General features: G+C 40.3%; 1 protein-coding gene across 12 annotated transcripts in view; it reads right to left on the minus strand.

Annotated features, from left to right (window-relative positions):
• Positions 1 to 17858, minus strand: part of SDK1 (sidekick cell adhesion molecule 1) — a 375516-nt gene that overhangs the window by 263673 nt on the left and 93985 nt on the right. For all 12 annotated transcript variants that reach the window (XM_065031442.1, XM_065031436.1, XM_065031444.1 and 9 more), the window contains 3 exons: positions 14462 to 14621; positions 8350 to 8456; positions 4366 to 4513 (listed from right to left, as the gene is read on the minus strand). In XM_065031442.1, coding sequence (XP_064887514.1) covers positions 4366 to 4513; positions 8350 to 8456; positions 14462 to 14621 — 415 coding nt within the window. The remainder of the gene's footprint in view (positions 1 to 4365; positions 4514 to 8349; positions 8457 to 14461; positions 14622 to 17858) is intronic.

Raw genomic sequence — 17858 nt, forward strand, 5'->3', positions numbered from 1 at the left:
GCATTACTGTCACTAGGACTGCTCATAGAAAATGAAGTGCTGTTTGTTTTCAAGTGAAAAATGTATACATGGCACATTAAGTGAGCTGCTATCATCAATGCAAAACCTAATCTAATACTAATATCAGCCTAAAAAATCTGATGTATTATTTCTAGATTTTTTTTCCCCTCATATTTTAAAGCCTATTTAGCTATAGCTAAAACTGTCATTAATATATTATATATTAATATATTTCATTTAAAACAGTCATTAATATATTTAAAATTTACCTTAACAAATGGCTAGTAAATCTGCACCAGCTTTGTTTATTTGCAAGGTATTAGGAGTGTTCAAAGCCACAGCAAGTCGTATTTGACACTTCCTTCTGCCTAGCATATTTTTATTCCGCAATCTGTCAGCACATTTAGTCTCTGTAAGAGTTAGTAATGACCACACACATTCAAATGCATAATGCATTGTTCTTACTGGAAAAAAAACAGATATTAAACTCATGCGTACCTAAAGGCAATGCAATTCATCTTCCCTGTCTAGTGGGATGAAGTGCATTTGTAAAATGTTTTGGTTGGTTAACAGTTAACTAAGTGACAAAATGTCCACCCAGTTGAAAGAGACACCCCAGAAGTGCCTTTATATGCCAAAAATGAACTTTCCTGCTTTGTGTCAGACATAATCCCACTAACAAAAGACACAAGCTAATATTCATCTAACTGTAGCTTACTAGGGGAAACAAATAGTCTCACTGCAAGGAAGTTAATGAAAACAGTAATAATGTCTTCACTATACAAGTTTTTTTCTTAAAGAAGAAACCAACAATACACGAATTGATGGCTTGATTGAACCTTTTCAGCAAAAAAAGTCCCTCACTTAGAAGAAGGTAAAAACAATCCTCTAGGAGTATGGAGAACTTAACTCCTCAACACCAAACCCGAAAGGCGCTACTGCAGCCCGTACCAGCCCCGGGCAGAGCAGGTAAAGGGGCTCTGGTTTGAGCTGTGCTGAGGAACGCCCAGGCTGGCTGAAGGCTTGACACTTCGGAGCAGCAACTCCTTTTGATGCACTTACCTTTAGAGAGGCTCTTGTTTTCGGCAAGACATGATGGGAAAAAGGCTAAATCATCCCATCAGTCAAGAGCCTGGATAACAGCGCAGCTGTAATTCCACATTAGTCTGCTGGTGTGTTTGGAGAACATTGATCTGTCTAGGTGTAACATGAAGCCCTTTACAAAACTTCTCAGGAAGTTTTCAGGTAAGATAGTAATAAAAAACATCTCAAACCCTAATTCCTCTCCTTGCTCATTTTCTTCTCTTGCTGTCGACCTTTTGTTCTTTTCCCTGATTGTTCACTTCATACTTTTCTAGCGTGTACACAGCTGCCTTTTGACGATCTAGAAAAACCCCTTTAAAATACCAGGCTGAGACTCCGGTGACAGATGATGCACGAAAGCCAAATGAATATGCACTCACACTGCACTAAGCTGGGGGGGACGGTGGAGAAAACTCTAGGACTTAAATTTTTAAACACACACCATCATGTTGCGCCAGCTCTGCTGCACATTTGTTAGTTGCCTTAAGTCATAAACCATAACAACAGCCCCGTGGGTATATGCAGGCCATTTGCTTCACATTCATATATTATACAGGAGTTTGTTGACTTTACATGCCTGCTCATTTAGGAGGAACTTGTCATGCTATTCTTGTTTTCATCCAGGGGCTTTAACAAAATATTGTGGCACTAAGACCACTAAAATGGGAATACATAGATATCTGCTTCAAAATCCCATTATGACTTACACTACCGGGTAAATTAAACAGAATATGTAGTTTGAAAAAACTGCCTATGTCGCAAAGAAAACCTTCTCCCAGAAAATCTAACAGCCAAGCACACACTCACAGAACAGGATTGGTGTTCTGCCTAAAAGAAGGTGAAACCTAAGAGAAAGACATCAGCATTTACTGCTTTAAACCTACTCGCTAAACCCCACTGCAGAGCCAATTAAATGACATGAGTAAGAGCTCGCTTGATGAACTATTTAAACTAATAGCTTTCTTAAAAGTTGCTATAGATAAAATACAGGGCAATGTCAACTTGATCCCTATTCGATGGGCACTGATGAGAAGTTGCTGTGTACCAGAACCACCACGACTGTCCACACTTGGAGCAGCGCGTGTTTTCTGAGTCTGCACTCGCGGCAGCCGTGTCACTCTTAGGAATCATTATTATAGCTGATGGACCAGCTGACTGATTGGGCCAAATCATTGTAAGCTTGTTTAAGAGGATTAAAAAAGCTTTATACTGATTTAGCAATATAAGGTACTTTCAATCATTTTAAAGAATATCCATACGAGGTGGTTGTATCAATTGAACTGATCGGTTTAGCAGGTGATCCAGTTAGATTGATGCATCTTTGTATACACAAAATGTGATGTTAAATGCACAACCTGCTCCATGGGTAAGAATCAGAGGTCCCATAAGATATTTTTACATTGCTCACAGTCTCCATGTCTCAATTTCCATGTATTTTTAGGGCTGCCATATTTATTCCCAGAATTTCACAGCAATATGTGAGTGGATGTGATATGGTTTTTCCAATACTTTGAGGGAGCAGCAGACCCACCGCACATTGAGTTACTGATGATTGGTACATGTACCATAAACCCGTCACTTCCCAAACGTACCAGGCTTACTATACAATATATATTGAATTTCCAAGGAGGTTCACACTTCCAGCATGTGTATTTCTACTGCAAAAGTATTCAGAAATTCTTACACAGCACAGACAAATGTCCTCAGGTTCCTTCTAGACAAAATTTCTGACCAGAGAGATAAAATATACTGGAAACCTTGAGGTATAGTTGACCCCTACTACAGCACAGAGTTCTACACTTCTCCCATTTGTAAGCATGACCACAACGCTATGAATTACAAATGACTTTACCCTAACAATCCCAGAAGGGCAGGAGTGCGAGGAAAGCATAGCACATAAAAATTAGGATTTTATATTAATGAATACACGACACACGCTTCTCTACTTGCAGTTTTCCCAAACTGTAAGAGAACTCGCACAACTCTCATTTTCAGAGCCTGCGCGCTTGCCTGGGTCACTCTGTTCTGCTCCCCCGTAATGGTTCCCAAGGAACCGTCTGAGACCTGGATAATCAGGCTTTTCACCACCCGCAATTTCTTGATTTGTGTATTCTCAGCAATGACAAAAGAAAACCTGCAATGTGGCAGGAGCGGAGGAAGTAGTTTCTTAATGGTTAATAAGTCAGGATTTGTCACTTAGCTCTCTTCAAGAGATTGCCCAGAAACCCATTGTTTCATCTTCCAGCTTGTTTCCCATCAAATTACTATTAAATTATTCATAAATTATTACATAGTTGCTTCACATCCCTGCAATACTAATTTTAACAGTTTCAAAGAGCCTGTAATGCCAGCTTTCAGGTTTAAAAAATGCATATAGGCAGCAGTAAAATATACAGTATGGATTAATAAAATTAAAATCCAAGAAGAGTTTTCCCTTTCTAATATAAACTCTAAGGACTCATCACTCCTTCTGGAGCTCCGTAATATTCCATTACCATCAATTGCTAGCACATCTAGCCCTTTGAACATATGAAAATATAATACACAGATAAAAATATCCACCAACATTCTCGGCATTTCAACAGCTTCCTAAGAAATTAGACAAGGAAAAGAGATTTAATCTGAATTTTGTAATGCTACGGCTAACGCCTTCAGTCTCTAAATAAAACGGTGCAGGTAGAAACACAGGATGGCTTCATAACTGTTTCAGGAAAGGATAAACGAACACACCTTGAGATAATAAGTAATCAAAGTGCAAGTCCTGTGCCATTAGTGGGTAAGCTGCTAATTAGCCAAAAAGAAATAAAACTGTCATTGTAGCTGAAAAAGATAGGGAAAAAATAAGAAATACTTGGAATTTTATTGTGGGGAAAACAGCATTAAGCATAACTCTATGTTAAAAAAAAAAAATCAGGCTCATCTATTAAATAAGAAAAATCTCAGTATTCGTTAAGTTAGTCCACTGAAGTAAACAAAATTGAGAGATGAGCATTTACTTTTCAAAAATGTATCATGCAAATGAATAGCGTGAAGGAAGTGCAGACATTCCGCGTATCTAGTCCCTTGTGCGGCACCAGGACCATTAAAACCACATGAATTATTTGGTCAAACTGCTTAGGAAGATCAGAGATGGTCTTAAAATAGTCATTTATCTCAAACTTGGTAGGAACAAGGCTACTTTATTCTCTTTAAACCTTAGCGTACTTAAAATGTAAGTTGTGTTATCAAATATAATTAATCATGTTTTAGGGTGGGGGTATTTTTGGTTTTAAATGGACTTACATTCTGCTGCTCGGTATAATCTTGTGCCCGTCTCTAAACCACGTCACCTGTGGTCTGGGGTAGCTGAGTATGTGCAGGAAGTTTAGAACTGCAGCTTGTCCTTCAGTCACTGTTTTCCTCTGGTCCGTGTCCAGGAAATTTCCCATGTCTGCAAAGAGAACAATTAATACTATGAGTCCTGAAGTTCTTGTGTCTCTCCCCATTTCTTTTCGGCAGACAGAGAAATAGCTGCATTCTACAATGCTCATCGGCATTGCTATGATCGGGTAATATGACATTACAAATCATGAGGAAGTTTTGATTAATATAGAAGTGGGTGAGCATAAGGTATGTTCATGTGCCTCAGTCAGCGGTTCTGCATGGCCTTGGTGCTCTTTGGAAATAAGGGAATGCTTTTAACCGAAAGTGATATTTTAATGGAGGTTTGATTGGGTTTCAATAAATCCTTGCACAACATAACAGAAATTCCTCTGCAATGCAAAGGAACGCAAATGCTGCATATGATTTTTTCAGGTTTTTGGCCATCAATGTTTTTTAATCCTTTTATCCACAGCTCCACCAATAGCTCTGTCACTCATGGCCAAACCACCATGCAGCCACACCTGTGCAAAGAAGCCACTACACCCAGGTGGAGATCAGAATAACAGGACTATAGTCACTCTTCTGGCACTATGCTACGATTTAAACAGTGCATCTAGATTGCTGACATTTAAAAAGGCATCAGTAGTATTAAAGAGAAGTTTTTAACCAAATTCAGTGAACATTTTCATTCTCTTTTGCCCTTTGTATCACATTCCTGTCCATCCAAACAAACAGGGCTCTAGGCTCCTACTTAATCACCCTCCAAAGAACTTCGTTGCATTTTAACTTACTTTAAACCACGAAACTGACACACACACAGAACTATCCTGGTTTATACAACTAAACTATTTTTCTTCCTTATTATTTTTAAAGGACCACAATGTTCTTTACAAGAACCACGGGGAGCAATGCAAAAGACACTGCAACATCCAAGACTATCAGGTCTGTGGATGGCAGGGGATGAGAAGAGACAGAACAAGAGCAGAAATTAAACCCACATGGTATTTTCAAGAAGCTTTAATCAACTTTGTGATTTTTCAAGTTATTTATTCAGACATAATCAGCATTGTACTTCCTCTGTTGCTCCGTATTTCTTACAACTGTAATCAGATCATCTACTTGAGAAGAAGTTTCAAACCGCGTAGGTGGATCTAATTGACTTCACTGTCATATGATTATTTTAGTTTTCACAATCCAAGAGTTTCTAAGCCCATCCTGTAATTAAGATTTACTCCGCGGTTTTCTCACAAATATCTGTTCCCATTCGCTTAAGGAACGTGTTGCTTTGTGTTGAGAACTTTTTAAAAATTATTTATTTATTCTGAGATCTAGGACATGGAAAAGACCTCAGAGCTTTCTCAGTGCACCTTGTAATTGCACCTTTCAGGTTTGCACTAGAGACCTCTGTCACAAATGGTTCATTTCCTGTGAACCGTTAAGCTCAACAGCTAACACACAGTTCCCCATAACTCTTGATGACCGGCCATGATTAATAATCCTTTGGAATGTTGCTTTCTGACACGTTTTCAAGAGCAACCCAAAAGTAAAATATGGTAAAATACCAGGTACTTCATTGTATCCGCACAGCTTAAATCAATTAATTTAGATGGAACACTATAAATACAGAAATCAACCATGTGGTATCAGTAGCAACCCTGGGTAGGGGAGAAAGAGGATATCTGAAGCTTGTAGAACACTTTAATCAGCAGGAATAAAGCGCAAGTCGGACTGACAAGTTTCACTATAGGAGCCGTATATGTCACTACAGGTTCAAGACCATAGGTCTCCCAAGTCGTAAAATATCTGCTTTGCTCTGTCTCAATAAAGAAATAAATAAATAGACTGGTTAATTCAGATAGAGGAGTCTTAAGAGAGAGCTTTTCAGCCTCCTTCAGTGATGCAGAACTACAAATTAAATGGGAGTAAAATTAAAATAAACATTACATGTCTTTCTTTCTCAAGAACGACCCATCACAGACACACCAAAAATAAAAGCCTGGAGAAACAAGACACTTCACAGCAAATCTTCCCGGCCCTCAGAAGGGAATACAGGTGGCAAAGTTCTCCCGCAGCCGTACCAAGGTAACGCGTTCTTGTCCCTGCTCCTCGCCGTCCCTCCCACCAGCAGCTCCTCCAGGATCGCTCCCTCCCCGCGCCAGCACAAGTGTCTGCACAGCTGTGCGGGGAATCGGATGGAGGGGAAAGAACTAATTGTACAAACCCTACAAAATAATTGTTGTGCTTTTTCTTGTTTTCATTTTGGAGAGGTTTCCCAATCCACATCTGTAAAAACAAGTCTTCCTGCTGAGCCTAAAGGGTTAGTGTGCTACATTGTCATACAAGAATATGAACACTTAGTGGAATGGAGGGGAAAATGGCTCCAAAGCCACCAAAGCTTTGTCCCCTGAAACCTATAGACAACTCCAGAGGCATCTGGGCTCATCTGGGGCTCACTGCTGCAGGACCAGAGGCACCTCAGCCTCATCCTCCCCACTCCATCTTCCCCTTCTGGCTTCCTCGGAATCCCCCACCCCACTCAGCTACACCCGCTCAACCCACCTCCCACTAAATCCTCTGCGACCTGATACAATTCACTAAACCAGAAGAAGAATATTCAGAAAAGTACTTCAAGGGTCTGACATGCATCACAGTGAGCGCAAGATCATGAAGAGGAGTAGCCGGGAGGGCCAGAAGGGCCAGCAGAAGGTGGGGAAGGAAAATCCCACGTTAGCAGCAGTTTATTTTTACATTAGCTCCCAGCATCTCTGAAACAACATCACTGAGAGGTCAAACATCAAATGACTGGTATTACTGCCATGACAGATATAGTAACATAATTTACTGCAATACAGTAAAGTGGTGAACATGATACCAAAACATACACAGTATCATTTCCAACCATTTTTATTGCAAAACACAGGAAATTCCATGTTATTTCACTCACAACACAGTGAGTGACTTGAATCAGTTCCTTGGAATTGGGTTTCTAATAAATAACTCAATTTATCTAAATTCCACTTATCAAGTGACATTTACTACTTCTGAATTTCCAGTTATTGAATCTGAGGAAGAGAAATTTCACCCAAGTAGCAGATTGCTCTCATGCAGTATAAAAGACCCCAAAGATTTGTAAGTATTTACTTTGAAAAAAGAACAAGTCCTCATTTTATTATTTCCAAACAAGTTATTTGGATTTTTTTTTTTCTATATGTTTCCTGAAAAAAGACATATAAGAGTATGTGATCATTTCTGAGGTACTATTAAACTAGCACTAACTCCTGAGAAAATACATTAAACGTTTGCAAATGGAAGACAGATACCCAATCAGAGGTCAACTCAAACCTTCCACACAGTCCAACCCAAAGGGGCACAAACATTGGAGGGTTTGGTTCAGACAGGTTTTGGGAACAGACCTTTAAAGTTTTGTTAGCCAGGTCTTCGCTGTGAAACAACTGCGTATTTTGTATCATAAGGATTATGATCTAAATCTTCATGTATGTATCTCCACCATATGGTTTTCTTTGAGATAACCTCTGCTGTTCTCTGGGATGTTTTGTTTTGTTTTGATTGACTATTTAGTGCTATATGTTCCTCCTTAATCCCTGTGTATTCAGGGAATGGTATGATGGTTTGCTCATGCTACAGCTGTCTCCAAACAATCTTGGTTTGACGGCGTTGAACAGCTCAAGTCTGGCTCTGAAGACTTGATGTAGCATCACTTTGAACCATTTCCCATAGATAACTAGAGTGTGAAACTTCTTGTGATGCAGTAATTTTAAAATGTATTAAACACGATAGCTAATAACTTTTCAGACTAGTAGGTGTTACTGGTATGCTGGTTTTTTACCCACAAAAAGAACTGGTTGGCTGATGAATGACAGAATAACTCGTATTCAAACATACATGCCACTTGAACTTCAGATCTCCTCTGCAGCAAAGCGCCCATCCTGTTCCGCACCACGCACTGGTAAGAGCCAGCGTCCCACCTCCGCAGAGCGGGGATCACGTACCTACAGAGACAAAACACAGAACTACAGTGAACGTCCTGAAGGCAGAACAACGCTACTTTATCTGGCATTTCTTAGCTCTCTTCTAATAACGTACATGTCATCTCAAACGCTTATTGTGTTTCTTCTTACTAACAGCATTCTCGTTTAATCTCTGGCCTTTGGCTACAATATTGTCTGTACTATAGAAAACACACCCATGAAATGCATAAAACATCTTTCAGTCTTAAGATCTACATTTGATAAATTCTAATTAGTTCACAAATTGAAATATAGACCTAAATGTTCTCCTTTGCTTTATCTACTCTCATTCATAAGGCAAAGATGCCTGGTAATTTGTTCAGAGGTGGTACCAGACAGCTCCAATCTAAATGGAGGCATTGGGAAGACTTGCAAGAAATACCAAAGATTTCCAATGAAAAGAAGATGGTTAATACACGGTGCGACCACTGTGACTCAGGAGAATACTGGAAAGACACAGGGCACCGTACCTTGTATTCATTCTGCCCTTCACTAATCTTAAAAAGTCACTTAGCCCACTAATGCTCACCTTCCTCATTCAACTATATCTGATTACTCAACATGAAAATGAGCTGATAGGCACAGTTTTAATGTGAATAAAACGCATGAATAATATAGATAATCCTGCATTAAACAAACATTAATCAAAGCACATATTCCCCCAGTCACCTTCTGGAGATATTATGGCAGGATTAATGAAAGTCTTTATGAAAAGATAAGGAAATATAAAAATGTTGAATTTTTATCTTCAAAATTTAATTCCCCTAAAAGAAAGCATCTCTTCTCATACTCACTCATAGAATACAGACCCACATACAGAGCTTAATATCTGAACAGGATCAGACAGCACAAAAACAAAGGAGGTAGAAGAAATCTAGTTGAAGAGATAAATGAAGACTATAATCACTGCATTACAATGACAATCAAATACACTATAGCAAATAGTTCAGACAACAAAATACAGTGAATTGAAACAGAGCCCAACACTGGGAAGATAAGGACAACTCAAAACAGTGTCTGTTTGGGGGTAGTAAACCAAAATAGTTGCTGGCCGGGGATAACTCCACATTAGCCCCGTTGCCTCTTGCCTGACGAGTGTGCCATAGGAAATAGAGTGAGAAAATAGGTGAAAATACAAGGCCAAGGCATAGGGTAGAAATCAATATGATATAAGGCTTCCCTAGTTCTTTTACAAAATTATTTCCTTCTCTGCCAGGCAGATGATTGTTGCATAATATCATTAGAAAAAAGAAAAAAAGATTCTGAGAAATAAATATTGACAATTCATTTCTACAGTTCACTGAATAGTTTATAGCTTAACAAGCTTTTCTTCCTCCCATGAAGATTTAGTATTGTACTTGGCCAACACTTATTCCTGTGCTTATCTATTATATAGAGCAAAAATTAAAGACTTCTTTTGGTATTCATCTGTGCTAAGAGAATAACGCAGCGTTAGTTTTTCTGCCACTAGGACAAAACAAATCAATTAGATCAGAAATGTCTTACTTTGGTCTTGTTTTCTGACTTATTAAACACACAGAATCACAGAATCAACTGAGTTGGAAAAGACCTCAGAGATCATCAAGTCCAACCCTTGGTCCAACTCTGTCGGGGATTGGCTCAAGGAGCACGGACATGAGTCCAACAAGCAACTGTACGAGCAGAGCCCATTTTAGTTGACATAAGTAGGCCTTAGTTAGCTTGTCTATTAGGCCGTGGGAAAGGGGGGAACGGAAAAGTACTAACTAAGGCAGGGTCAGGATATTTTTGAAGAGATAAGAGTCAGAAGAATGTGGGATGCGCATAGCTAGCTAAACCCAAGTAGGTGGAGTAAGTAAATGTGCTTAGCCTATTAGATGGAGACAAGTATGCATAATTATGGTATTTGGTATAAATGCACGCTATCTCGGGCAATAAAGTTGAAGTATGCTTTATCACTCATATTGAGTCGGCTGCATTTCTTCCTCCGTCCGCTCGGGTCTGGAACTCTGATGGGACTTTTCTCTGCACAACTCCAGTCCATTGACTAGATTATGGCACTGAGTGCCATGTCCAATCTCAGTTTAAAAACCTCCAGGGCCGGTGAGTCCAGCACCTCCCTGGGCAGCCATTCCAATGCCTGACCACTCTCTCTGCAAATAATTGCTTTCTAATATCCAGCCTAAATTTCCCCTGGCAGAGTTGAAGTCCATGCCCCCTTGTCCTATTGCTGACTGCCTGGGAGAAGAGCCCAATCCCCACCTGGCTAGAACTGCCCTTCAGGTAGTTCTAGAGAGCGCTGAGCTCACCTCTAAGCCTCCTCTTCTCCAGACTAAACAAGCCCAGCTCCCTCAGCCTCTCCCCATAGGGCTTGTGTTCAAGTCCCTTCCCCAGGCTTGTTGCTCTTCTCTGGCCCCGCTCAAGCACTTCAATGTCTTTCCTGAACTGAGGGGCCCAGAACTGAACACAATACTCCAGGTGTGGCCTCCCCAATGCAGAGCACAGGGGAAGGATCACGGCCCTTGTCCTGCTGACCACACCAGTTTGGATACAGGACAGGATACCATTGGCCTTCTTGGCCACCTGGGCACACTGTTGGCTCATTTTGAGCTTCCTGTCCATTAGTCCCCCCAGGTCCCTTTCTGTCTGACTGCACTCCGTGCCCAGCCTGTAGTGCTGCCGGGGGTTGTTGTGACCAAAGTGCAGCACCCGGCACTTCGCCTTGTTGAATCTCATCCCATTGGAATTTGCCCATTTTTCCAGTCTATCCAGATCCCTCTGTAGAGCCCCCTCCTGCCTTCCAGCAGGTCGACACTCCCTCCCAACTTGGTGTCATCAGCAAATTTGCTGATGATGGTCTCAATCTCCTCATCTAAATCGTCAATAAAGATGTTAAACAGGACTGGACCCAACACTGACCCCTGGGGGACTGGACCCAACACTGACCCCTGGGGGACACCACTAGTGACTGGCTGCCAGCTGGATGCAGCCCCATTCACCAGCACTCTCTGGGCCCGGCCCTCCAGCCAGTTCTTAACCCAGCAGAGAGTGCACTTGTTCAAGCCATGGGCTACCAGCTTTTGCAGGCGTATGTTATGGGAGACAGTGTCAAAGGCTTTGCTGAAGTCTAGATAGACCACGTCCACAGCTTTCCCCTAATCCACCAGGTGGGTCCCCTGATGGCAAAAGGAGATCAGGTTGGTCAGACAGGACCTGCCCCTCCTAAACCCATGCTGGCTGGGTCTGATCCCTAGTCTATCCTGAAGGTGCTGTGTGATTGCATTCAGGATGATCTGCTCCACAACCCTGCCCTGTTTCAGCAGGAGACATTTGCCAAATGTTGCCTGAAGAAAATATTTTAAAAATTTACAGTGAAAATCCCATTTACCTTGGAAATGCCAAGACAGCCCAAACCTACCAAGCAGTTGACTTCTCACTGAACCAAGTGGTAACAGTGTGCAGGTAAGGAAGCAAAATTGGAATTCAATAACAAAAGTGGGGGGAAAAAAAAGGCTAGAACATACATACATTTACATTTTTGAGACTAACTTGAAAATTACAAACCTGGCCAAGAGACAGATATTCACGGAATTTCTAATACTGCTTTTTTGCTATGCTTTCACCATTCTAATTTCCTGATATGCAAGAAGTGATACTAATAGCACTTTCTAAATTCAAAATAAGACTTTCTTTCACAGAATAAATTTAGGGCAAAGGTTAATATAAATTTTTACAGTGGCAAGAAATAATTTTGCTTTAATTTTGCCTACACTCAACTTTGAAGATGGAAGATCTTGCCATTGTATGATGGCAGGAGGTTACTGAAGGTTTTTGGGGACATCTGAATGTAGTTAGAAAGTCAGCCCAGACAGTTTCTCTGTTTTGGGGGCACAGTCAACTAGAAAGTGGCTGTTTCAAAAGTTTCCATAGAAAGATGTGAGTGACAAGCATAAAAGAAAGTGTCACAGGAACTCTTAACGCACTCATAACCTGCTCCACAACCAGGACTGCAATGGGTTAAAGGACTTTTTGAATACCGAATAAAATTGTGTGCAATGTTAAAAACACAACTATAATAATCAGATACTTTTAAGTAGTTTGGGAAGAAAGCGTACTGCTGCTTGGACATCACCTTAGTTTCTTAAATTCAAATACATTAATATCTTCAGGTGACAAAAACCAATATGGAGGATACACCTGGTCCAGAACTTAATTCAAAAGAAAAGAAAGAAAAATGTTACTGCCTGAACTTTAAAGACGCTTAACTTATAGACATAACCAAAATTGCTACTGCACTCAGCAATATTGTTTTCATTACATGTATCTCAGATCACAAAGAATTTATAAGGTTGTTTTATAAATTCTTAATACAAACTAGTGTATGCACAGTCACTATAAAAACCAGGCTGTGCACATAACCAGCATCGTTATCCAAAGAAAAGCTGTTCGTTCAGGGTCACCAATGTCAAAATGCAAAGACTCCAATTAGTTCTTTACTCACTTGGTGTGTTATAATAAGCGTTGAATATTTTCAGCCTGTTACAATATAGACATTACTTTAACCAAGGCACACTAAGCAACATCAATTACCAAAAATCTTTGATTGATGATTCAAATTGCAGCCGAAGTCACTTAGGCAGGAAAGATTCATGCATTTAAACAGAGTATTTACCCAAGAGAACTGCAGAGCAAACTATTATGGGGTCAAAGTTTAAATTTTGCAACTGGAATCTTTATGTCTAAGCACATCTTTTCCTTGCTTTCATCCATCCTAATGCACCTATGCCATAATTCTTTTGGGATGCTTAATGCTTAGCATTTCTATAAAATCAAAATCCCTTTTGGTTTCTCTCTGACTGTGGTATAGGAGTAGGGCTGCAACTTCTAAATGGATATTTTATATCAATGCTATTTTATTATTATAAACCAGCAGTTTCCAATCTTAATCACCTCTGCAGCAGATGTTTTCATTGGTAATTAATATGGAAAATATAACTAATGTTAGGGTACAGTTTTGAACATCTTTGAGAAAAGTCATTCTGGACTACCTTGTGTAACAACAGAAAACTTGATATCATTCTCTGCATTTTTATACCGATCTATACCGGAATTTCTGTCTGTAGTGATGGAGCACAACTTTTTCCAACCTTAAGCAATATAAACACAGAAGTGCAGTATTTGGCTTGGTTTGCTGAAGACACAAGTGTTACACAAGTGCTGCGTCTCTCACACACTCACCCCTCAACTTTTGAATTCAATAAGTAACTTCAACAAAATTTGAAAGCAACAAATAAGTTGCATTAAAAGTTTCTATAAGGTTATAGACACTGCCAATTACATCGGGGAGACACGGTTAACTCCTCCATTGAAGAAAAGCAGACAAAACTTGGCTGTTTTACACTTTGGTCTTTGATCAGCCAACTACTGTTTAGCAGCAAAACTGCAGCTGATAAGCCCCAGTGTGGTTTTCCTTTGCTTGCTGGGATGTTTTTCTGGAATGGGGAGGAAATCAGTGAGGTCCTGGGAGCAAAGCGCACAATCACAGAAAAATAGTTCGTTAAACTAGAACATTAATTTTCACATTCTAAAAGTGAAACCAGAAGTTTCCATGCAATTTAAGACAGACTACATTCTTTCAGATCTTATTGAATAGTCCCGTTGAGCTTAGCTTTGTTCAAAGATAAGTATCATTTCATGTATAACATTTACCTAATGAATATACCTGCTATTCATTACAAATACAAGCAAGGTTACATCTCCAGCAAAATAGCATTTTTGGCATATAACAATTCTATGTTAGGACGCTTTTTTTGGAGTATGAAATATTTTTAGCAAAGGCAATTATCTCATAGAGATTTTAGTTGTCTACAAAACAACCTTTTTGCATGAAGTAACGTACCAGTATCTACAGAGGTGTTTTGAGGTATTGGGGATTTTGGCAGGGGGTGTTTGTTTTGGGGCTTTTTGCAATGACACTTAGAGAAAGCAATTATATGGCTTTTATTTACTTGTATTCACTGGAGTAGGCGGTGATTTCACTGTCATTGTGCAACCACTTGAATTCCAAGGGCCAGCTGCCTTCGGCCAGGCACGTCAGGACCAGCCGGTTGCCCTCCAGGTGTATCTGGGGCAAGCCCGGTTCCGTCTTGAAGTACGGTGCAACTTCATCTGAAAGAGAGAGAAAATGGGATTGTAAGCTATTTGAGTATAGTATACGCCAATATTTAACTCACTTCTTCTCAAAATGGCCAACACAAGATAACACGATGCAGCACCTCAGGCTTACAGTGCTGTATTCGTAACTAAGCTTTATCTTCAGAGGCAGAATTCACAAGATCTTGATAACCTCCATCCTTGGCACTTGGTTAGAAGAGAAGTGCCCACTCAGACAAGCTTTTGTCCATGTTTACTGTTTATACATATGAGAATTTCAGCATTGTCTGCTGTGACAGGCACTGACAGCCCTACTGGCGCTTTCCCCCCTTCTGCTCTGTGAGGATTAAATCCACTCAGAGCTATTTTTTATTTCTTGAATAGAAACCAGAAGAGTAATCTTGGATAGAAACGATTATCACAGCAGGAGAAGCCTCAGGGTAAATGAAGAATTCTGACAGAAAAAAAAACCTCACAAAATGGCAAGATGAATGTGTTTTTGAACATTACTGCCAATCAAAATGTGTTAAACTATCACCTGAACCACTAACGTATTTTGAATTAAGGTACTTCCATAATGTTTAAGGGTCACATGTAGTCTCAAACTCTTGTTCTCCTGTGGATCAAAAATGCTCAAAATACTCCAAGCAACAAAATTCTTGACTGGTAAATTGCCAAAGCTCCACTCAAACAGGGATTGATCACAAGTCTGCACTGGTTAGAAACTGTCCCCCTTGTCACCTCGGGAAGATTAAGGCTTTCCCACTTTACATGTCGAATTCCTACATGTAACTATGTCAAAACCACAGATTTAATCTTAGAAGTTTACAAATACCTTATATAATCAAAATTAACATGTTTATGTGTATATATAAAATACACAAGTTACATTCAAGATCAGAGATTTAATACAAAATATGAAGTAATATTTCATAGGCAGACATTACTGTGCTCTGCTTTTTAGCAGTGCAGAGTGTGTGTGTATTTTATATACAAAACAATAAAAAAGAAGATACACAAACGTTGTCCCCATACCAACCGCCCAGTTAAATTGCTAATCTTTTAAAACTTATTTTAGGTTAAGCTCAGGTATTTCTATACTTGAAATTTAAAGAGTTCAAGCTAACTTTTACAGTTTATGGGGAAGTGACCACACATACTATTGAAGGTGGCTGAAATTTTTGAATTGCCAGGTCACATACTATAATCTGTAACAGCTGAGAGGCACAAGACAGCAAGCACACGCATGAGGAAAGGAGGAGCTCGAGGAAAGGGGTGTCAGGGGTGTCACAGAATCATAGCGTGTCAGGGGTTGAAGGGCCCTGGCAAGCTCATGCAGTGCAATCCCCCCATGGAGCAGGAACACCCAGATGAGGTTACACAGGAAGGTGTCCAGGCGGGTTGGAATGTCTGCAGAGGAGACTCCACAACCCCCTGGGCAGCCTGGGCCAGGCTCTGCCACCCTCACTGAGAAGAAGTTTCTTCTCGAATTTAAGAGGAACCTCTTCCATTCCAGTTTGAACCCATTACCCCTTGTCCTGTCACTGGTTGTCACCGAGAAGAGCCTGGCTGCATCCTCCTGACACTCACCCTTCATATATCTGTAAACATGAATGAGTCACACCTCAGTTTCCTCTTGTCCAGCTCCAGAGCCCCAGCTCCCTCAGCCTTTCCTCACACGGGAGATGCTCCACTCCCTTTCAGCATCTTTGTCGCCCTTTGGAGCCCAGAGCTCGCCCGAAGGCTGGGACAGCCCCTCGGCCTGAACTGTCAACCTCTGAGCCCTTATCTTGGCCTTTGTCCCTTATCAGGGAATTGTTATCACCCAGCAGACCACATGGCAACAGCCCCATCCTGGTGTCCCAGGGCAGCAGCTCTGAGCGGTCCAGCAGCCCCAGCTGGGCTGTTGCCAAATTCTAAGCTACAACTGGCTATAAAGTTGAACATCAGCTGCATACACATTTGATGATTTGTATTCACAAACTGTCCCACTAGTTTTTAGGATTTAACTTCAGAAAGATGTAATTATTTCTGCAGGAAACCAGCACATCATCTTAAAGCAATACTTATAAACTATTACACAAAATCTGACCTAACAAAGGGAATTAAAAACTCTATTTTGAGGTGAGGTCCTTTTCTGATTTGTCGCATTTAAAATAATTTGTTCTTTTCAAGCGAAGTGACTAATGGCTAGTGCAGGTCAGTAATATTTTCTTTAAATTTGATAGACAGGAAACCATGACAATTCAATGTATGAGAAAAGAGGAACAGTTCCAAACTGGCAGATGGTCCCAGGCAGACCAAAGATGCTTTGTGCACTTTCCTCTATTACATGACTGAGATTATATTCTGCAAAACTTTTGTTGTTGTTTTAATAACTGTAAATACTGTGAATAATTCTTATCTCAATTCCCATTTCTCCTAAGCAGTGAAATCAATGAATATTTTAAAACTATCAAGAAAAACTTGAGACAGAGCTGACATTACTTTGGAATACAGTTATTTTACCCAGAGCAAAAAGCGATTTTTTTACAAAGGTGTTTCTAAATGAGTGAGGAAATGTTAAATCCTTTCACAGGCTTCTCGTATACTTTGCAGAGTGTCCCAAAGGAGTCAGGAGACAGACACTGTACCCTCCCAGGACTGAAGGGTCAGGATTCCTCTGAGATGAGGGGTGCTGGAACTGGGGGGAAAGGGCTGGAACTGGGGTCCCCGTGTGTCCTACAGTACAGGGTCCAATTGGTAAATTGAAATTATTAATGCCGAGTCCGCTGAAAACAACAGTATTTACCCTACTTGTCTCTATAGAAGCTCATGAAATCGCCTTGTTAAACTGTTCCTTCCTGAAGAAACTTGAGTCATTCACGGAGATTGCAATGAACCCGCTACCTGCACTAGAAACCTCTCCCTAAGTCATTTGCTGATCGTGTTTTTCAGTGACACAAAGACTCAAGCAGCATAACCTCCTTCATTATTTCTCTCTGAATTATCCAGTTACTCCTTCTGGCTCTCCAAGAGCAAATGATTTATCTGAAAGACAAAGAGCGCTGCCGGCAAGTCTGTCATTCAGCCCTACATTTCCTACTGAAATATTCCAAACCAGTGATGCTGCAACCCACTCAGGGCGATTTCCCATTTAAAGTATCATAATCAAGCTGGTAATACAGGAAAATTATTCTCAAAATTCAATCCAATTCTAAGAGAAGCAAAAATTTAATAGACCTACGGGAATATTTTTATAAAGAATATAGC

The sequence above is a fragment of the Columba livia genome, chromosome 15 (genome assembly GCF_036013475.1).
Source record: "Columba livia isolate bColLiv1 breed racing homer chromosome 15, bColLiv1.pat.W.v2, whole genome shotgun sequence".
Classification (NCBI taxonomy): Eukaryota; Metazoa; Chordata; class Aves; order Columbiformes; family Columbidae; genus Columba; species Columba livia.